Source organism: Glycine max, chromosome 13, assembly GCF_000004515.6.
Source record: "Glycine max cultivar Williams 82 chromosome 13, Glycine_max_v4.0, whole genome shotgun sequence".
In the NCBI taxonomy this organism is placed as follows: domain Eukaryota; kingdom Viridiplantae; phylum Streptophyta; class Magnoliopsida; order Fabales; family Fabaceae; genus Glycine; species Glycine max.
The window spans coordinates 36,267,304-36,290,865 of NC_038249.2; the positions used below are offsets into that span (position 1 = coordinate 36,267,304).

General features: G+C 30.0%; 2 protein-coding genes across 3 annotated transcripts; one reads left to right on the forward strand and one right to left on the reverse strand.

Annotated features, from left to right (window-relative positions):
- The first annotated feature begins 4,798 nt into the window (after window positions 1-4,798).
- Window positions 4,799-8,202, forward strand: LOC100790611 (protein TIC 20-IV, chloroplastic). 2 transcript variants are annotated; one of them, XM_014765875.3, is made up of 5 exons: window positions 4,866-4,949; window positions 6,314-6,366; window positions 6,537-6,639; window positions 7,154-7,239; window positions 7,448-8,202. In XM_014765875.3, exons 3-5 carry the CDS (start codon window positions 6,563-6,565, stop codon window positions 8,104-8,106), a joined length of 822 nt encoding a protein of 273 aa, XP_014621361.1. In that variant the 5' UTR covers window positions 4,866-4,949; window positions 6,314-6,366; window positions 6,537-6,562; the 3' UTR covers window positions 8,107-8,202. The 2 variants fall into 2 exon arrangements, with proteins under 2 accessions (XP_006594718.1, XP_014621361.1); XM_006594655.4 differs by lacking the exon at window positions 6,314-6,366 and having other exon boundaries at window positions 4,799-4,949.
- A 772-nt stretch (window positions 8,203-8,974) lies between these two features.
- LOC100791136 (probable leucine-rich repeat receptor-like serine/threonine-protein kinase At3g14840) lies at window positions 8,975-21,975 on the reverse strand. The gene is made up of 24 exons (XM_006594656.4): window positions 21,819-21,975; window positions 21,567-21,717; window positions 20,669-20,740; window positions 20,427-20,495; window positions 19,790-19,861; window positions 19,643-19,714; window positions 19,340-19,411; window positions 19,165-19,236; window positions 18,994-19,062; window positions 18,376-18,447; window positions 18,159-18,230; window positions 17,491-17,562; window positions 13,358-13,423; window positions 13,028-13,093; window positions 12,907-12,939; window positions 12,706-12,749; window positions 12,147-12,538; window positions 11,754-11,958; window positions 11,464-11,664; window positions 11,021-11,139; window positions 10,725-10,935; window positions 10,373-10,610; window positions 9,867-10,017; window positions 8,975-9,538 (listed from the first exon to the last, which is right to left on the reverse strand). Exons 1-24 carry the CDS (start codon window positions 21,928-21,930, stop codon window positions 9,131-9,133), a joined length of 3,111 nt encoding a protein of 1,036 aa, XP_006594719.1. The 5' UTR covers window positions 21,931-21,975; the 3' UTR covers window positions 8,975-9,130.
- Window positions 21,976-23,562: the final 1,587 nt, after the last annotated feature.

A 23,562-nucleotide genomic window follows, 5' to 3' on the forward strand; every position in this document is an offset into this window, starting at 1 on the left:
TATTGTTATCCAATGATAAATTAATTAACATATATAATAAATTTGTTAATTTTTACCTAAATTACCTTCAAATTAAACTCACACCACCCATTATTTTTTATTAGTTCAAAATGTAAAATTTTCTAATCATATGACTCTATTATAGTACATAATAATCATGAAACTCTTAAAAAATATACTTAATTTTTATTTATATAAAATTATTTATAGTTAGTTAGTATGTCTTTATCTTTCTCACTTATCATTTTGATATTTCATATACCATTGTTTCTCTTTTTTTTAATAAGGATATAATTAGTTAAGAAAAAAATGATTAACGTTCAAATTTTAAAATAACAATAAACAGAACTATTTTATTTTTTCTTCCAAAATAACAGATTAAGAGAAATAGAGAGAGTAATTCTAAAGATAGGAACTGGCATAAAAATTTTGCCACAAAATCTTTAGATCAAATTCTGTTGATAGAAAGATTGACCTATATATATAACACGGCAGAGAAACTTACATTATTACAACATGGCAGAAGTTTTCACCGGGGATAGTGCAATTGCAAGTGACATTGTTGTTCTCCTTAGATGTGAACCAGGGAGGTTGTCCTGAGCATGGATCTATGTCAGTGTCCCATTCCTTCTTACCAAGCGTCTTGCCCATATCTTTCAGAGCTTGCACTATACATATGCAAATTTCAGAAGGATATCAGCAAAGTACTCATTATTTATCTTCCAAATTCTTTACACACCCACACAAAACATATATTCAGAGAGAGAGAGAGAGTGTGTTTTAAATTATGGGAATGACTAAAATAGAATTTTTATCTATTATTTATATTTTGGAAGATGTCATAATATATATAAAACATTACGGATGAAAAAATTTGATTTACCAGAGATACGTGTTAGAAACAAAGTAAAAGTTTTCAAATTAACTTAAAATAACTAAATTAAAATATAAATAAAGGATTAAAATTATTTTAACCGGACAAAAGTTGTGAATAAAAAAAAGACTTAACGTGATTTTTGATTTATTATATTTTATGATTGTTTTATTTTAATATGTTAAATTTTATTCTTTTATGTTTTTAAAAGATTTTATTTTAATATTTTTTTAACATTTTCCGTTAAGAACATTATTCCTACATTAACTTTTAATCTTAAAAAAATATAATCTAAAATGCAAAAGCAACATCTCTCTACATCTCCGAATCAAAAAACAACATCACCCCTTAGACAGAACACAAGAACAACATGAAGAAGCCACCGATTTCAAAGCCTCTCCAAATTCTCCTTCTCCTCTGTAGCAGCAACACAAAAGCAGATCTGGCTCGGTGGGATGGCCACGCAAGCGCGCGTGGCGGTTTAGAAAGTGAGCTTCTGCCGCAGCGCACCGACCTCAACCGCGACGCCGATTACATGCTCTCCAACGTCGCCACTTCCTCCGCCTCTGCGATCCTTTGGGGGTTTGAATAAGCCAAGTTTATGGGTTTGGTGTTGTTTGTCGATATATTTCTTTTACTAAATAAAAATAACTGTGTGATGTGATATTTAGTGGCATTATATTAAATTAATTATTTTCAAATTTAAAAGTTAATAGAAGAGTGATTTGGTGATAAAATTAAACGTTAAAATAATTTAATGAACTAAGAATGATATACACATGCATGACATTATACCTTCTTCTGGGTGAGTGGTATCAGCTCCAAAAGCAATCGATGTGAACCATAAAGCAAGGAGTGAAAGGAAGAGAAGAAATTGAGAGGAAGTGATCTTCTTCATGCTGATTGAAGATAAATTAAGAATGGAAAAGAAGTTCAGATCAATTTCATAAAAGATACTGGTCGAAAGAGATGAAAGCAAACTGAAGATTACGGATATTAAAGGAGGAGAACTTTGGAAAAGTTTCGTAAAGATAAAGGATGGGCGGCGGACTTCAAATTTTAGGAAAATAATATTTTTTACTTTTTTTAAAAGAGAAAAAAATATTAACAATAATAATAATTTAAAAAACATTATAAATTTGTTTAAAATTTATTATTAACAGATAAATTACTATTTTTTATGCGATAAATTAAATAATTAAATTTTATATATAAAAGGAGTGGAAATATTATGGGAGGTCCTCATATGTGTTCCATAGAACAAAACAATGTCAACTTGCTGGCTAATGTCTTTTCCATGCATCTTCTTTATTTGGTGAGAGTGAGACTGATTGGAGAAAGTACAGTGAAAAAATAAACTAGTGGAGCAAATAATTGTATGAGACTAGCTAGCTATTACAGAGGGTATCAGTGGGATTACAGTGCAGAGTTATAAATCAATAATTGTACGAGACTAGCTAGCTAAGTGCAAGTGGGTATCAGTGGGATTAAATTATAGTTTCTAAATTTATTTCTTTTAATTTTTATAATTAATAAGTAAATTTTTTTATTTTTAATTCTTAAAATATTTTTGTTGTTAAAATTTTTTAACTCATGAAATTAAAAATTAAAATTATAAAAATTAAAAAATTTACTTATTAAATTTTACAAACTAAAAAATTTAGAAGAAATAAGTTTGAAATTATAAGAATTAAATAATAATAAAAAAAGAAAAAAAAGTAGTAACGTGGAAATTTTAAAATTTTTGATGTGACATTTCATAAAAAATTTCAAAGTCGTCGTCTAGCTTGTCAGTATTCCCATGTGCTATTAGCTAGGATATTTCATTGGCATGCTGAAAAATCAACTTGGAGAAGCATTCGTGCATTATGTAATATGTATCATTTCATCTAGCTTTCATGAAGATTCAAGAATACTCAAACACTACGTAATCGTCACAGCGTCAGTATGTAGAGTAAAATAAGACATAAATTATTAAATATGTTTTTTAAACTAATTTATCTATGTAATTGGTGATTCTCTTAAATCGTTCTTATATTTTATTATTTTAAAATATTTAGGACTTCTTATTTTTAAAAACGTGTTAAAGTGCCACCAACATTAATTCAAATGCAGACAAAACAGAAAATGAGAAGAAAAAATAAATTAAAAAAATATGGATAGAGATGTATTATAAGAAAATTAGATAATTGAATTAATGTTTGCTTGATTTTATCAAATAGTAAATTTTAGCCTAAATTATAATTTTAATCTCCTAAATTTTTAAATTTATGATTTTGGTTCTTCTGATTTTTTATTATAACATTTGATTTCTTAATTTTATAAATTAACGATTTTAATGTTTTCCAATAAAATATTAACTAATAACTGTGATTTATACAATTATTAAATTAACTATAAATAATTAATTATTAAAATTGTTTACCAAAAATTAATAATATTTAACTACAATTATTAAATATTTTAATAATTAATAGTTTTTAATTAATTTATAATTAACTTCATAAATTTATTAATTACAATTATTAGTTAATAATACAACCAAAATCGTCATGTACTAAAATTAGAAGGAGAAAAAAGTTACAACTAAAAACTAACAGGATAAAAAATCATAGATTAGAGAAATTAAAAAGATTAAAACTATAATTTAGCCTAAATTTTTTCTCTAGTTTTATACATAAAATTAATAATAAATATTTTCGTAGGATTTTTTATTTATTAAATAATTATTTATTATAAGTTATTAGAAAATTAAATAATTATTAAAAAAAACTTCAGCCTTTGGCCTCTTTTAATGCATTTCTGAATCTGTCCCTAACAGTAATTAATATTAAAATATAATTTATTTTAAGACTTATTTATTTTTAAAAAATGTTGAAAAAACTTCTTTTATGCATGGATTTAGGTTTGAAAGTTGACCATGGATATAAAAGATAACAAATCGTTAATTATGAAAATCCGGTTACCCCTAGTAAATTATATGAAAGGATTTGAACAACAGTATAAGATTTCGCTGTAAACATGTGGAGAATTATTTATTTAACGAAATAGTTTATATTTAATTTTTTTCATTTATAATTTCTTTTAACTAATAAGAATCGCAAACGAAATTAATTCTCCTGTGTTTTTATAGTATGTAGGGCTAAATTATTAATGTTGTTTTTTTATAATTTAATTTATTTGGCGTTGATGATTTCTTTTTATTCGTTGAATCATTTGTTAGTACCTTAGAGAGTTTATCTGTGTGTGCATATAAAAGAATTTTCGTGTAAGTCAGTGTTGGAAATTTGTAATATTAGTCCTCAAACTTTTAATTGTACCAATTTGGTCTCCCCAAATTACAATTCTGCAATTTTAATTCCTTAATTTTTGAATTGTGATAATTAGACCCTTCAATATCACAAATGTGCAATGATAGCCTCCCAAACTTTAATTGCACTAATTTGGTCAAGTATTATAATTATGTAATTTTAGTTCTAAATATTTTATAATTATGCAATTGGAAATATTTTTGAGGATTAAAATTACACAATTATAATATTAAGGATCTAATTAACGTAATTGAAGTATAAGAATTAAAATTAAACAATTGCAATATTGAGTGACTAAATGGAATTCAGCCGAAATTTTATTATATTTTTTTATTATTTGTAAAGATAAAATTAAAAAAATTTAATTATTTATTTAATCTTTATAGTTATACAAATTTTATTTTATACTTAAAAATATCTATTTTAGTCCTTATATATATTATTTTAGGATTAATTAAATTTTTAGTTGTGAATTTTTTTAAAATTCAAATTTTAATCCTTATATATATATATATATATATTTATTATTTTTAGGGATTAAATACTATCTATAAGGACTAAATCCGATTAAAATGTTATATTTAAAAAATAAAATAAATGATGCTTAATTATATCCGGTAGTTTTGTTTTGCCCTCTATTCTTATTGCTGCTAATGCGCCATTACTTATGCTAAGCTAATACCTAATCCTCCCAATTCATAAGGCGTTCTCTGGCTTTCGTTGGTAATTTTCTCTCCGTTTCAGGGTTTTCAGAAATTTTCGTGGTAAGTAAGTGTTTGGAAAATTTTCTTTTTGTGTTCTTAGGGTTTTTGAATTTCTGCAATGTTGTGTTTGCTTCTCGTGTATCGATATTTGTGATCGTCAACTGTCCCCGATCGCCATTGTTTCTCTGTTCAGTGTATAAATATACAACAAAGACATCAACTAAGCCTTTTCGGCTACATGAATCACACGACGCCCATTCGGCTCGGTTAAAAACCAAGTTTCTAAAAATGTTTAAAAAGTGTATAACTATGCATGTATCAAATTTCCATTTTAATGTAGCCGAGATTCTTGAATTGGGTGCGGAGAAGAGTTGAGTGTAAAGATTGCTACCTCTGACTTTACAATTTTGGTTATTATTATTTTTTAAATTTCAATTTGTTGGTTAGTTCTGTGTTGTGGTGGTAACCGGTAAGAGATGATTGAAAGGCACAGTACACATTATTGCGCTGAAAAGAAACCTAATTAATTTTCATGAGCGTGCTGTGTCTTCTCTGCTCACTTAATTTATGGAATGGGAAGATATGATAGCTGGGAGATTTTCGCAGTCTCTGTTTTGTTTGTATCCCCTATGATTTGGGGGCAGGGGTAAAAAAAATTCAGGGATTTCATTTTGCATATAATCTTTTACATACAGCTGCTGCAAAATCAACGCCGGGACCCGGTTATATGCTGTGAAGTATGTCCCTACATGATTGATTCCCTTTCTTAGTGGTGTTGATTGTCCATTAAACCCTTCTAGCCTAGCCTCCAATAGGTGGTTGTCTATGGACTTCACAAGTTAATCTGTATGGTATTTTAGCATTCTAATTTTTCTGAGGTTTTATTTAGTTTGTTATGATTGCTCGTTGCTCCCTGTGTGCCTTTTCTGTATATTGGGTGGTGATTAGCTTTTGATTTCCTTTTTGTTTTGCTTTTAACTTTTTATTATTTGATTTAATTTATGTTTTTATTTATATTTCCTTTTGTGATTCTACATTTTGGGGTCATTCAGTTCATGACCTGAGGAGTGTAAAAATACTTTATTGATGCATTGTAAAGAAGGAAGGAGGATTGATTGAAGTAAGCTTTTAATTTGGTACACGATGTGCTGCTGGCTACTAAATTAGCGGGTCTATGAACTGGGTTCTCTGTTAGGAGATATAATAATTTTTCAATAAAGGTCAAGGGAGGTTAAGTCCAAATTGTCTAATTGTCTTACTTGATTAGACCCTTACACGAGGTCTCCATATTTCTATTATTCACTGTGTTTCAACTTTCAAGTGGTTGGGATACCCTTCAGCCCTTTTGATGTGAAGTCAACCAGTTTCAGTTGTATACACTTTACTATGTTGCTTATTCTGGCCTTCTTGGTAATAATTTTTAGGTAGTAAATATTTTAAACTACAACAAAGTAGTGCTGTGACCTTAACTTGTCAGGTAATTTACTGGACTGATTTTTTACTTGTGTAGAAAGGTAATTGCATTCTATTCGCAGGTAGAAACCCAAAGTATTGAGAAATGAGAAATATAGCTGATAAACTTTTGGTATTTTTTATCATGCTGCAAGCATCAGTGTGTGCCTATAACTTGTTCTCTTTGTGTGATAGTGACCCTGTGACCAAGAAGAGAGAAGATGGCACCTCAATTGGCACTAACCCACTCTTCTCTTCTCTATGTTTCTCCCTCTTCTGCTTCTCTCGGTTTCAGAAGGTACTTCCATTAACAATTCCATACTTTTATTTTTTCTCATCTGATACATATGCCAATGTTGTATGTTTATATTTATATTTTATCATCATCATCATGATTAGTGTTATTGTTATTGCTCTTGGCTTATAAATCTATTGCATCCACAATGAATTCAAACAAGTGGAGCCTTTCCTGATCAATTGTCATGTTGGGTTTTGTAGGGTGGAGGATTTGATTTGATAGATTTTGTGCTAATTCAGAATAAATTTTGAATTTCAGAGTGCACTCTTTAGGTTAATCCCAGTGTGCTTATACCAGAAAGAACTTATAATTTTTGTTTTGAGAAGCTAAAGAACTTTATTATTGTTAAGCTTTTGTGTAGTAATTGTGGCATGTTAGAGTGACTTTTGTCATTGTATACATGTTTGTTTCATGCTTCAAAACTGATGAGATGGTGTTGTTATATCATGGTCTCCCTTGCTTTCTCTATTTGCATTTGTAACTCATGTTTTCTTTGGTTTTGGTTTTCAATTAGGAATAAAGTTTTGATTCCACAAAGATGCACTATAACCAACGAGAAAAAAAATCATGCCATCACAGCGTTTGCAGCCAACTCTCTCGGTAAATTAGCATCTTGCTCCACCAAATTTTTTTAAGGACTTTCTATCTAATTTAGATGCTTAAAATTAAATAGTTCCATTAATTTAACTTTAATAAAACAATAAACCCCTATCAAAGTGTTTGCTATAAGAATAATGAAATATTGCTTTGGCTTATATCCTCTAAATACAATTGTTTCCAGTTAATCCCCAATTTTATTTTGTATCAGGAAAATCATCTATCCAACTCACTCCTGTTTCAACTTCACTATTTACCGATAAAGAAGCTAACCTCTCACTCAGACTTCCTATTTCTCAAAGATTCAATTCTAAGATCTGTGGACAAGCATTTAAATATCATGCGTCTGGTTTCCGAATCCCTGCAAATGCTGAGAAGCCAGAATGGTGGTGGAGGACTTTATCCTGTATTCCCTATCTAATAGCATTGCAGATGTCATCAACTGGATATTATCTAGATCCTTTCATTCAAAAATTTCCTTTCTTTCAGAATTTGATTTTTTATATCCCAGGAGGTGTCAACCGATTACCAATCTGGTTCCCTATGTTATATTGCTATGTGGCTATTGTATGGGTGGTAAAAAACAAGGACTTGCCCCTTATCTTCAGATTCCATGTAATGATGGGAATGCTGTTGGAACTTGCTCTGCAGATAGTGTATACTTCAAGCAATTTCATGCCACTCATACACTTCCCAGGGGGAACATTGGGGATGTATTACTGGACTGGTGTGGCATTGGCATATATTTTTACAATGATAATGTGCATAAGGTCGGCCCTTCTCGGTAGATTTGTGAGAATCCCTCTTGTTAGTGAATCAGCCTTCATTCATTCTCTATTCAGTTTAGGAGGATTCCAACGGCCATTTTAGGATGTGATCAAGAGCATATGTAATTTACTCTTGGTTTTGTAGTTGATTTTTTATTATTACCTTAATACAGATAAGGGACATAAAGATTTTATTGAAGATTGTTGTAGTTTCTCTTGTCTTTCCCTGCCTAGCTTAAACTTAAAATTGAAAGTTGAAAGGTTGGTATTATGTGATGTTTGGGATTATTGACTCTAGTTTCTAGGTTTTACTGGGGTTCTAGGCCCCTGCGTTACAAATTACCTTTTTTTAACTGTTTCTACAAAAATTAAATGAAAAATATGTCTTACAAAATGTTAGAATCTATGAAAATAACCAAATAATATTTTTTTTACAAGATACCAAATAATATCTTGATTATCTTTTAAAATAATTTAAAATATCTTATTTTTTTTGGGATTTATTATTTGTATATATCTATTATTAAACGAATCATGGTAATTCATGATAGATTAATAAGTGATAATGATGATAAAAAAAATTACTACCCTTGTTTTCTATTCGAACATCGAATAATAATAGATTTTTTTGTAACAACATCGAATAACAATATGAAAGACAGCAACAAATAATTATGATGAAATAAATCAAACATCAGTTAAAAATGCATGAAGGTTCTGTCAATCAAGAGTGTATGTTATCTTTAATCATGCATCCAATTTAGTGTCCTATGATGAGTAATGTTGGTTTTACCATGTCTTAAATTAATCTTAAATTATTGCGATCCAACTATGATGTATTTGGGGTCATTATATCTGTGATTGAACTCTGACATAACCAACAGTCTCATAGGTGTTCGTAACAAGAGAATGAGAGGGATAGAAATTATATCATAGGTATATGCCAAATATCGTAATTTTCAAGAGGAATAATACTGATTGATTTAATGATGCTGAAAAGGTACATGGTGTTCCAATTTATATTAACTATTGAGCACTGACAAGTAACTAATCATAACAAACTAATTGTGTGATTAACTCAGAGAATTTCTCTCCTAACAATAGGAAACTATGCAAATGAATGCAATTCATACAGACTCTCTTAATTTCTTTTTCTCCCAACAGGAAGCATCAAGGTGAGCCGGATTGAGATCTACAGCTGATGAAGATGAACAAGTCCATGGAACATCCATTGTCAAGCTCAAACTTCGTGCCTCACTTGTGTTATTTTCTTCCATTTGACTGTAAAACTCTCTCATTATCCCCAACTTCATCTCATCCAATACCTCACTTGACAGTGCAACAAATTCTGGAACTACCGTTCTGCCCTCAAGCATGTTTAGCACAGTAGACATGGAGGGCCTAAGGGTTGAAGTGACATTGGTGCATAGGAGAGCCACTTTGACCATCAACATTACCTCCTCTTCATTGAAATCTATACCCAACCTTGGATCAACTAGCTCCATTATGCTACCTCTGTCTTTCAACAAACGTGCCTGTTGAAAGAAAAAAAAAAAACAAAACTCAGTTTGATTTGAGAGTCTGTTACAGTTGAATATATAATACTGTTTCAAGTATGAAGATTCTTTATCATAGGATATTGGACATTTTGACAGGAGATAAAGATTACAATGATGTCATTTAGATGACTTGAAGTGGCTAATTTTTCAGAAAATTCACAACAAAGGTGAAGTGCATGCAATGTTTTTCTTCTAGACTGGCACAAGATGAAAATTGAATCATAATTTAAACACATCACAGAAAGTATATTGTATGATGAATATTCAGAAAGAAACAATGGAGAATGTTGAGAATAAAAGTTACCCAATCAAGAAGATAAAATGCTTCCTCCTTTGATTGGTGAATAGTGTTTCTTTTTCCACTTACAATTTCTATGGTAATAACCCCAAAACTATAAACATCTGCCTTTTCGGTCAGATAACCATGCATTGCATACTCAGGAGCCATATATCCCCTGCATAATTGAAATACATTATTCCAGCAACCTCAAATTTGATAATGCTCTGGCTTTTATATCTAAAATCTTTCTGAATTGGATTTGATAAGACTTGTCAGTACATAGTGTAATTTGGAAAATACATTTTAAAAATATTTAGATAAAAAGATATGAGCTTATTTCATATGTATTGTTAGTGTAAAAGGTTTTACACTTTCAAACAATTAAAAATCATGTTTGATATGAATTTTAAGGTAATTATTATCAAAGTCAACAAACTTATCATCCATGATGATTTGTAATTAGATGACAATGTAAAAACACTTAACACTATCGGTGCATATCCTATTTTCTCAAAAATATTGTATCTCACCAAGTCCCTGCAATTCTGGTGCTTATGTGAGTATTGTCTCCCTCACGAAGCCTGGCCAAACCAAAATCAGATATCTTTGGGTTTAGGTCTTCATCAAGCAACACATTAGAGGTCTTTAAATCCCTGTGAACAACTTTTAGTCTTGATTCTTCATGCATGAAAGCTAAACCTCTAGCAATACCAACACAAATCTTCTTCCTTGTTGGCCAACTCAATTTCAAATGTCTATCTCCTGAGTCTTTTGTGACAGTGACAGAAATTAGACAACAAGTTATTTATCCATGTATACTTTTTAAGATTGAAATGCCACATAAAAAAAAACCAAAATTGAGTATATAAAGCAATGAATTACCAAATAACGCATGTGCAAGGCTATTGTTTTCCATATATTCGTATACTAGCAACAATTGATCTCCCTCAACACAACAGCCATAAAGTTTAACAAGATTAGGGTGTTGCAAAGCAGAGATCATGCCTATCTCATTTATAAACTCACGGGTTCCTTGCTCTGATTTAGGTGATAGTTGTTTGACTGCTATTGGTTTGCTGTTTGACAGAATGCCCTGCATCAAACACGAATTTAGTCATTAATATCCATCAATACAATATATCAAACAAAATTTATTTAATGCTATATAATTGGGACACCTTATAAACAGGACCAAAGCCTCCTTCTCCAATCTTATTGGAAATATCAAAGTTATTTGTTGCAACTTTGATTTGATGTAAGGTAAATACACCAGTTTGTAGATCTAGATCTCTGAGCTCTGCCAATGAAAGCAAACAAAAGACGAGACATATATTATCGTATGAAATTCTTGTGTCATTACTCATTAAGGATTTGGAGGAAAAAACATTATTCCACTATCATTGCTCAAAAAAGGGAAAACATATAGATACCAATGTTTTGATTAGATTGTCCATCCATTGTCCTTTGCTTTTGTTATATAGAATTAGCAAGTAGGTAACTAGAATGAATGGTCAAATATCATGAACAAAAGCCAATTTTGTGTTTGATAATTCTCAATTGTTTCAGCTGAATGATTGGAAAATGGCAATCATGATAGCAAATGTAGTTGCTTTGTAGTCACCTTTCATTAATAAATGTTTCTTTCGACCAAAATGAGGCAGGAAGTTTGACGTTGACAATAACCCTTCCACCGAAGCATTCCAACAACAATCACCAATGAAACCCATCCACCAAAGTATGCCAAGAACAATCAAGATGACAACAATCACTAATGCAGCTACAATTGCAACAATAACTCCTGCAGACATGTCACCTGTAGAGTCTGTTTGATTATCACATAAGAGCAATATGAATCAGATAATACCATTAAGGTGGAAGTTTTGAAGAAATAAAACTTAGAAGACAACCCACCATACTGAGCATACTTGACAGAAATAGCGGATATAAGAGGACCATATACTGATTTATACGGGATATTTGTTGTCCCTTTGCCTGCCCAATAGAAGCGGATCTCTAAGTCATTAGTACTCACATGAGCAGGAAATTCTTTTATGAGTTCCTTTCCAACTCCTTGTGCTTCATTAGCAATGTTGAAATCCTTCAGTACTCGCCTTCCCTGCAATATTTCAAATACAAGCCTAAATGAATTTTTTTAATTCATTACAGTAAATTCTATTTATCTGATGCCATGTTTCTATATTTTAATATAATTCAAGCATGGATTATGAAAGGGATCTAAAGTCTAAACATTGATTGATGATGATCCTAAAGGAAACTAGTGACTTGTTGGTTAAAATCATGTACCTGAATATATACATCAAATAGACGCCTCCCTAAGCAGCTATATGTGCTATCAGCTGTAAACATTATCTCAGCAAAGTGAAGCTTTACTGTGTAGTCTCCATTTTCCAAGCAAAATCCATAATAAGTCAAAGACATGGGGGAAATACGCGCATTCTTATATAATTCGGCATCCGTCATATAAAGCCTGGTTTCATTTTCTGTGGTATAGGCGGGAAGCTTTCCTTGTATAGCTAAAGTATTATTGTCCATGAATTGACCTGTGTTGCTAAATGCCCAGTTGTTTCTACTCTGTTTATACACTGCTGGTCCAGCTGAATCCATATCTTCATCATATGTTATACCTCCAACAACAACCTGCTTTCCACCACAATTTATATATAGAGATTGAACATCTGGAACAAGAGGCAAAGGATCAGAATTTCGAAACCATTAAAGGAATCCAGACAATATAAAACAGTTTAAGTTGCTGCATACGTTGATGAACGAGTATTACAATGTTAGCCTGATAATATTAGTAAGATAGTTTAGCTTACAGAAATTTCACATTTCATTAACTTACTCTTAGTACAGGTTCTAGTGCTGTTCTCACAAGAAACTGGTCCTCTGAGGGAGAAGAAGTGGACACAAATCAAAACATAAAAAACATAAATTGCACTAGAGAAAGGAAAAATGAAAGGGTCTATATGTACATTATAAAAGTGATTTTTTTTTTTTTTGTACATACATTTATAAAAGTTAGCACATGAAATATAAAACTTACAAGTTAGTCCTTGAAAAGCTTCCAAACAAGTTCCTATGGCATAGAAAGAGATGGTTAATACTCGGATAGCTTCATGAAATTGCCAGAAAACCAAAAATCATATGAATGTAAGTATTCATACGCAGTTTTCTGGTAACATATCTTTGACTCTCGGTCTTCAACACTGAAGTTGTTATATGAAAGATCTCTGCATAATGTGAGAAAGGTAATTCCAAAACTTAGAAGATGAAACAATTTCATTAGGCCAAGAGGAATTATCTTAATACATGATGTCAATCGGCTATGAGCTATGATATATTTGATAGAAATCAATCCATGAAACTTCGAGGCGATTAAGGACTAAATGCCTAGAATATAAGATACAAAATATGGAAAAGTAAATTTACAGTTCCAAAATTAAAAAATGAATTACTCAGTGAATTATACAAGTAACGTTCAAAATAGAACTCACAAATTTTTATTATTGGCACTTGTCCACTCAGGTACCAGTCCAGTGAGGAAGTTTCCAGTTAAATATCTACAGTAAAATAGTATATAAGAACCAAAACATAGAGCACATCAGTTACTAATGAAGCTATCAAAATGAAAAATAAGCTAGTTATCTGTAATGATTCCTAGCCATGCTTTCTTTTTTCTTTCCTAAGTAGTATTTGATTCATTCCTAACCTATAACTTATTTAGAATAACTGCATAGATATCTTGATTGAATAAGAGATGTTAACTGTAAAAATTTATGACATTCAAAATGTACTTTAGAAAGTAGAGTGACTCAACAGAAAATTAAGGGAGTGAATTCTTATTTACCCATATGTATTATCAGCATGCTTGTACTCACTGTTAATTTTTTCATTGATAGTTATTGTAATATCTCATTTTTCGTAGACTAAATTAAAAAGGATTATTATTTATAAATAAATAGAGTTTTATAAAATAATAAGGTTTTTTATAATTAAATAAATAAGGAGAAATAATTTTATTAATTAAAATAATAATTTTAGAGAAAATAAAGAGTGTATTTATTTATTCATTTGATAGAGAATCACTACAAGAAATATGCCCATTTGCCAGGGATTTTTGACAGGGACATTAACCCCTGGCAAATTTCCCAGGGACTAAGCCAAGGAAACCCCTGGCAAAATGACATTTGAGAAGGCTGGGACCACTTACATTTACACAGGGGTTTGTCCCTCGCAAAAATACAAAAGCCTTGGCAAAAAAAAGAGCGGAAAATGAATTTTAAAACAGCATGTTGTTTTCACACGGCCAAACACACGGGTATGCCCTCGTTTTCTGTAAAGCTGACGGAATCTTCCCATAAGTCAACACGACATGACCATGCACTGCAAAAAGCTGTGCGGCCCAGACGTGACAGGGGTGTTACCCCTCGGAAATGGCTTGCAGCCCCTGGCAAAAAGGAATCCCTGCTTTCCTAGCTGCACCGTTCTGCTCATATAGCTGAAGCTAGGAGGTTAGCCTTTGACTCTGTTGTTTTGCGAGGGGCATTCCGTGAGTTATTCCCTGGGTTTTTTTACACTATATAGCCAAACCGCGTGTTTATCCTCATGCTCAGTGTTGTGTTTTTGAAACTTAGAAAAATTTTCGGTTTCCATTTCCATCCTCACCAGTTCATTTTCAGTCCATTATCATTCAGTTCATACACTTGTTCTATAATTTGGTAACACTCTTTTCACTTATTATATTTTTCTGTTTTTATTTGTTACTACTTATTAACATAAATATTTTTTATTGTATCAGTGTCCAAATTTGCCTCCTCCTGCTGCTCCTTGCTCTCTGAATTTGTTCTCTCAAGCTTCAACAAGTTAGTAATTTTTCTACTTATAATTTTAGATATATGATGTTTATATATATGATGTTATAATTTTGCATGATCTGTCAAAGAAAATATGATGTTTCTACTTGCATGATGTGTTATAATATATGATGTTTATATATATTTCGAATTTTGTTGTTAATATAACTGTTTAATTAGAAACTGTATAATTTTTTTGTTTAATAAAACTGTTTAATTTTGCATGATCTGTTTAATAAAACTGTTTATATAAAACTGTTTATATATAATATATGATGTTAACATTTTTAAAACTGTTTATAAAACAGTTTAGTTAGAAAAAATGTTAAAACTAGAGAAAAAAAATGTATAATAAAACTGTTATTTTTAAAACTGTTTAATTAGAGTAAAACATTTTTTCTTTGTTTTTATTCGAAATTTTAATAAATATGTTATATAGAATGATATATGTTGATGATGATGTTGGATGTTATTGAATATATGCATGTTGTTGAATATTCAAATTATTTATGGAATATATATGCATGTTTTTTTATTTTTTAACAAAATAGAATATATGCATGTTGTTGAATATATGCTTTTTAGGTAGATTTGTGGATTATGTGTAGTTATTGTTATACTAGAATGCACAAAAATACATAGCATTTTGTTAATTATTATGGAAAACTGGTTATTTACTAAAACTGTTTTTTTAAAACTTTTTTTTTAATTTAGAGGAAAATCGGTTTTTAAATTTGTGTAGTCAAAAGTCTGATATTTTTTAAAAGTTAAACTGTTTGTTAAATTAAATCGGTTTTTTTATAAATTGTAATTTTTTTAAAATTTAAAACTGTTTTTTAAATAAAAATACCACAAAAAAAGGTTTATTGTTGGAAAACAGTTTTTGAAAATAGTGTATTCAAAATCAGTTATTTTTTTAATTAAATTTAAATAATTTTTTTTAATTATTTTAAATAATTTTTTTTAATTAAAATGATTTTTATTACAATAAATTATTTATTAAATTTTTTTTTTAAAAAAAATATATATAAAGTTTCACAGGGGTTTGCCCCTGGCAAAACCCCTGGCACTGTATGATTTGACTTGTATCAGTACAGCAGCGCGTCAGAAAAGTGTGCAGATGCGTCAGTGAGAAGACAGGGGCTAAGACAGGGATTTTGCCAGGGCCAGCCCCTCGTTTTTTTGCCAGGGGTGAAATCCCTGGCAAACTGATTTGCGATGGGCGTTTTTCCCAGGAATTCAGCCCCTGGCAAACGTCCATTTCCCAGGGCTTTTTGTTCTTTTCCCAGGGAATCCGCCCCTGGCAAACGAGCTTGTTTCTTGTAGTGAATAAAATATAGTTTATTTTTATAAAATTATAAAAATAAATAGAGTAAATAATAAGTTGTGAGTACCCTAGGTATAAATAACGATGTTAGGTTAGTTTTCACCGTTAGGAATTATGAGAAAATGTTGGAGGTGAGAGAAATACACTTCTCATAGTAGCATTTTCTTTTTCCGCAGAAACTCAAAACTGTCTAAGTAAAACTACGACCAAAGATTTGTTAACCGTTGGATTGTCGTAATCTTTTGATATGTTTTCCAAGATTCAATTACGCACACCTTCATCGTTGGGATTTGTGAGATAATATTCACGGAGGGAGATAATGGAATCACACGAAGACAGTACAAATGGATGAGTCTTAGTGTATATGTTGCATAACGCTTGTGTATTGATCGATATTGATTGACTTGGTGATATTGTGTGTTGATCATTGAATACGTGAATTTTGTGAAAATGAACGAGACGTGTTGTGTTATGATGTGATGTTGGGTGATAAAGTGGTGAAATGATATGAGCTATGTTTAAGTAAGTTTTATTTTGTTTTTATGATATTTATATTTACATGTTGTCTTGTCACTCTTCATTAGTTAGGAATGTGATAACTCACCCCCGGGGTGTTATTTGTGTTTAGATCCTATAATGATCTCGAACCTTGTGTGCATGGAAGCAGATGAATAGGTGAATGATTATGAAGAACCTGATGCTAAAGGATACAGGAACACAATGCTCTGATAGGATGTGACATTAAGGTATAGGTTCTATATTAAGTGTATGAAGTTTTTAGACGCATTGTTTTGAGCCAAAGTAAATTTATTATTTATTTGGATAAATTTTATTATGATGTTAGAAAGGTGAATGTGAGTTGTATTTAAATATGTTTTAAAAACTTTTAATTAAATTTTATTTCTTATTTCTTTTATTATTAATACATGTATGTGGTAGAGGATGTCACATTTATGAGTTTTGCACCTTACTTTCCAAGTTGCAAGGTGCACTTTATAAAGGATCATGATCCATTCAAATACAATATGATAAAACCATGCCACACAATTTTATCCATGTTCAATTTCAAAAAGGGTGCATCCTTTATTCATAAATTTTCTCCCATTTCATCTCATATTTGCCTTGATCTACCTAAGCTACACTATTAAGATGACAATTTTACATGTGTCTAAGCTGAGTTTTTCCTTCAAGAATTCAATTGGACATAGACAGCTTATACCAAAGACAACCTGAACTTTTTAAACCTATAAAGATATTACAAACATGCAGAATAGGTATAATATCTGAAACCTAATAATCATTTGATTATTTATAAATAGATAGTGGCTTCTACAAAGTAACAGCCATAGTTTTGGATATTAATTATCTAACTGGATTTGACAACGAAAAGAATATCAATTCCTATTTTGGAGTAAAATTAATATAAAAAATGTTAAAAAGTTCTCACATGTAGCTTGCTAATGCTACTTCTTGAAGGTTTTTCGGGACTGGTCCATTTAATTTGTTATAGCTGAGGTCTCTGCAAGAGAAATTTTATCCAGCACAAGTCAAAGTTAAAGAGAGAAGAAACATCAAAATATTTATCTTCTAGATGTGATGACCACAAAAGCATACTCATGTTATATCCATTCGAAAAAAGAGCCTATGTCAGAGATACACAAATTAGTTAAAAGGTTAGTTACATTAGTTAGGAAGTTGGTTACTCTAATTAGCTTTATAAGCTTTATTGTACCCTTGTAAAATGATCTTTCTTATTTTAATACAATTCTATTTTTAAGTTCTGTAATTTTTCTCTAATTTTCTCTTCTCTTTTACTAAATACTAAAAGTATAAAATGGACAGAGCGATACTGATCAATTTGATTATCTGACACATCATAACATGCAGAAAACTTGAAACAAAAGTATTTGGTGGATGTGTTTTTCATGAAACCCACTTATTTGTTCAACTATTTTTATAGAGCTACATCTTTTCATTTTTCTCATGGGCTGTTTTAGACTTTTCAAATTGTAAGGACCATACATGATCTTAAAATAACATAAAATTAATACAAGAAAATTTGACAATCAGCATCAACATAGTATATCATTGGAAAAAGAGTGAATTAGCACTTACAAAATTTGCAAACGTGATAGCCTTACAAGATACTGAGGAAATGTGTCATTGATATTGCAACTCCTTAATATCCTGTTATACAATCAAATACGTGAATTCTGAAGAAATAACATTATTAATATCTCATGAGTTAGATTTTGTACTTCTCAGATCACGTATCTTGTATTAAGGAGAAAAACTAGAATAAAAATATCAACAATTAAAGCAATTCACTCACAAATATTTCAGATATGTCATATTTTCTAGTCGTGGAAAAGTTGAATCAGGTCCATTTAAGTCACTAATCCTCCTGCATTTCATATTTTAAGGAAGGAAAAATATAGTTAGAAAGCAATTTAATGCTGAGGTCCCAATTATAAATAAAGTTTAAATTATTCATTTGGTCCTTATATTTATCTTTATTTTAAGTTTTAGTCTCCAAACCAAAAAACTATACACTAAGTTTTAATTTCTACATAGCTTTTTGTGGTAATTTAGCACTGCCAGAAAACTTTTGTAATGGCTTTCACTGCCAGAAAATGTTCTCTAGTGTTAGTAATAGAGAAAAAAAAACTAAAGTTTTTAAACACTTTACTTATAATTATATTGTGTAGAGACTAAAACTTAAAATAAGGAATAGAAACTAAATGAATAGTTTAACCTTTATGATGAATTGGTTAGAGAAACTCCTTTTAGCACTAGAAAATTAAAATAAAATTTACTCTACAGCCTTGGCAATATATATATATATATATATATATATATATATATATATATATATATATATATATATATATATATATATATTTATTTATTTATGTATGCATATGTATATATATAAAAAAATCATACTTACAAATCAGTTAAGTTTAGAAGTGAAATTCCCGAAGGAATTGGTCCACTTAAACCACTCCCTTGCATATGTCTTCAAAATAAGAATACATTTCCATCATATATAAGGATCAACAATGGAAATAGAATCAAACTTCAATTAAAAAAAAAAAGAGAAAAAGAGAATGGTTCGTACAGTTGATCAAGACTTTTCCAACTTCCAATAAAATCAGGTATGTTGCCAGAAAACTGGTTGTCATTAATTCGACTGCTCACATGTGACAATAATCATGCAAAGTTACTATTTATTCAGAACCAAAATTAATAATAGAATTCCAAGTAACTGCAAAAAATTTAAATAAGGACCATACAATTCATCCATTGTAGTAAGCCTCGCAAGAGTTGCTGGCAATGGACCAGTGAAGTTATTGGAGCTTAGATGTCTACAGTAACAAGCAATTATCAGAACTCATATGTTACATGAGTTTAACAATTTATATAGTACAAAACTTAGTTGAAGCATTTTTTTATATAAAAAAAATAGAGAGAAAAAAGTCCACTTTCACTGTCCTGGCGCATAATCTTGATTCTTGAAGATTCAACAGCAAAACTTAATCAAATGAAACAATATAGTGTCTCTTAATGACAATGACAACTAAAATGCAGAGGCTTACAGTTGTTTAATGAGGACAAGATTCCCAAGTTCTGAAGGAAGCTTTCCAGAGAGTTGATTGAACTCAAGGATCCTATGCAATAGAAATTACGTTACATTGAAATGACTTACATAGAATCTTAATCAATGAGGAAAAGTAGAAACTCACAAGCGTGTAAGATTGGTGAGTTTTCCCAGCTCTTTTGGGATTGGGCCAGTTATTCGGTTTCCAAGAAGAGAACTATAGGAAAACGTAAATTAGATTCATGTGACATGAAACAAAGTAATAAATTTTAAAATTCAGAAATGTCAACAATATAGTCTCTTGTGGACACAATTATTACATGGTCCCAAACTATTATAAGTTGGGTCAATTTTCACATGATACATAATCAAGTTTTATCAACTATTTTTCTTTGTAAACTGAAAAATATGGTTATGTGTAGATTGATGAGAAGCATGTCACCATGGTCATATAATGATATTGGACTATATAATAATTTTTTCTCTATGAAGTAAAATTCTAAGTCTGACTAAATATGTGAATTTTATTTTTCTTCTAGTGGATTTTGTTACAAAACCGGTGAAACTCAAATAAATTTTAAGCAAAGGGAGATAAAGTGTTGGAAAGAAAAATATTAAAGAGCGCATTATTAAATTTATATACTCTTTCTCACATTCTGTATAAAAAAAAATACCTTTTCTCACACATGCAACACAACACATAAAACAATACCCTCATGTAACAAGATCATATGCTAAAGACATACAATGAAGATGATTCATAAGTGGAAAGAGAAACATACATTTTTTGAAGGTTGGAGGAGCCCCATTGTCTAGGAATTGTACCACTAAGGTAGTTACGGCTGAGTTCACTATACCAAAATGAGGCAAAAAAGATAAGAAATAAATTAATCAGATTTATAATGAAACGCCAGCAAGATTACGTGAGTAGTATTGTAAATTTCTAATAATAAAAAAAAATTCATAGTGAAACATAACATATATAGTATGCAAGTTCACTTTCCTTCAAAAGAGTATTACGTACATCTCTTGGAGATAAGGTAATTCGATCAGTTGTGGGGGAAGATTGCCTCGAAGATTTTGTGATTTCAGAGCTCTGTCACCAAAAATTGAAAAATAGTAATTATTTTTTTTATCAAGACAGGCGTTTATGTAGTTATGTTTATTGTACTAGTCTCTTTTAATTACGCATTGATCGATAATGAAAGGGTTAGAAATTGAAGTTTGAACAATCATAAAAGAAAAAAGTTGTAGTGTTCATAGTTTCAAACATCCATGCTACTATTGTCGTATAAGAAAATAAGATACTAGTGTAATATTTATTCTTAATTTTAGTTTTGATTTTATTAGCGTGTGCCTTTAAAGATACATGCTAAGAATAAAAATAATATTAATTATTTATTATACTTTAAAAATTGAATATTTATTTTTCAATTTAAAGATACATACGTTTACCAAAAAACTTAATTTTCAAAAGTCAATTTTCATATTTATTTTTTAAATTTTTTAAGAGATTTCATATATTTGGTATCAATCAAAGAGAATTTAGTACTTGTACTAAATTTGTTCCGTCGTATTAGTATATATCAGATAGTATATCCTCTTTTTGTTAAGCAAACAATCATAATTTAGTACTTGTAGTTGTCGTAAGGTTTAGTCCTGACTAGAGAAAAATTGTTTTAGTAACAGCGCAAAACTGCTAAGTTTTAATCCCTACGAACATAGAAAAATTTCAAGTTCTAGTGTTTATTGCCAATACCATAGAATATTTTCAGTGGTATAAAGCTACCACAAAAAATTTCTGACGTAATAAACCTTTACAAAAAAACTGTATATATAAAGACTAAAACTCTAACTATAAAGACCAAGTGAATAGTGAAGCCTCTTCCGATTTTAAAGACACTGATGAGAAAGGGACATACATTTTCATGACATGGCAGAAACTGTCATTAGAAATATCGCAATTGCAAGAAACCATATTGTCTTTGGAAAGATTCCAGCTGTAGCATGGATTTACACTGAAGTCCCAATTCTCCTTACCAAGTGTTTTAGCTATCTCCTTCAGCGCATCCACTAAAATAAACGCCCAAAATTGAAGTGCCATAAGCAATGTGATCACTTAAACAATATTTTGATTCATTTATATTTAAAAGAGATTTATATGCATTTCCTACCCTCATTTTGTGGCAGTTTGTTGGCTCCAAAAGCAAGCCATGTGAAGCAAATTGGAAGGAGTGAAAGGAGGACAAATTGAGAGGAAATGATGGTCTTCATGCTGATTGGCATTGCAATGGAGAAAGTGTGAAGAGGAAGAATAATGAGAAGGCAGATAATAAAGGAGGAAGGAGTGTAGAAGGGTCCAGTTCAGGGAAGACTTTAAAGTCTCATAGGCGTGTCAATTAAGGACCAGCAAGCTAAGGAGACTAATTCAACATTACCATAGCAACTGTTACCAACTAAGTCCTTTGACTCCTTTTTCTTCAACAGTTTAATTTAATTTATGTATGCTGTTAATTTAACTTACAGTTATTTAATAGTAATTTATTTTATAATGGCATTGTATTAATAAATAAGGTGGCACGACAAAGTAATCAATTTTTTTTATAGAAAGTAATCAAATTTTGTTAGGTGTTTGTATAAATGCATTTATACTAATCATTTATATTTGAGCGTGTGGATCAAGTACAAGGTTGCTCCGGTCTCTGTACAAAATAATAGTTGTTCTTGTCTAACTAATAATTTTTAGTTCAAATTTTTTATATGTAGATGTCTGAATACTTAGAATTTTGTCCCTAGTAATATTTCTATATGATTCAAACAAGATTTTCTATTGTGAAGAATATTAGTTTGTAGTTTCTATCAAAATATATATTAATCCTAAACTCTTCCTTCTGTTATCATTGAACGCATATATCAACTGATTTGAAATTATATTAGTCTAACTATATTAGGATTTTCTAAAGTGAAGGATAGTTTGAGCACAACTAGCTAATTTAGGTCCAGGAATCAGGATGATCGATGTATTCGGACCTAACTACTCGTTATAGGTTTGGTTAAATATGAGTCTATTGTTAATATTTTTAATTTTTAATTTAAAAAATATTTACTTTATTTTTTGAATTATAAAATATTGTAAAATATATTAATAATTTCTATTATATTTTTCATTAACAATAAGGATTTATATCAAATGATACTGTAGTTTGCTTTGTAAAATTAAATACTAACGTAAATTTTTTATAAAATCAATAATTGAATCACTAACACTTATAGTATTAATACCAAAAGTAAAAACTTACTCATATTTTGTCGACCAACTGAGTCAACTCGTCACGCCATTTTAACACGGTAGGTAGTTGCGCATAGCCTGGCCATCAAAAGGTCAGGCCTAATTATTTGTTTTCTCCAAAAACAAGAAGGCAAGGCCAATGGCTTATAGAAAAATGAAAAATGAATCTTGGTTAACAGATTTAAAATCTACAGTAATTTTGTTAAATCCATTTTTTGTTTTTTTATTATGAGGTATTTGAAGGTTTTATTTGACATCCATTTAATCTTTCTCTCAAATTGACCCATTTTTTTTCTATTTGAATATAGACAAGGAAATCTTTTTAAAAATTTAGCAAGGTGGAAAAATAGCAAAACAACCTTATAAGGTTTAGGGTTAAAACACTGATTGCTTTCACGAAAAGTGTGGCCGAGAAGAAGATTTCACTGTCAAGCAATTTTCTGACAGATACTATTCATCAGAGAAGCATATCTATGGAATATTTCTGACAAGGCATGTTAATTAATCTTCTATATCTTGTGTGAAGATATTAATTATTTGAAAAAATAGGGTTTTGTAAGAACAAGTAAATATATTTGAAAATAAATAAATCACTTAGAGATAATATTTCCTGAACATAGAAAAATGAT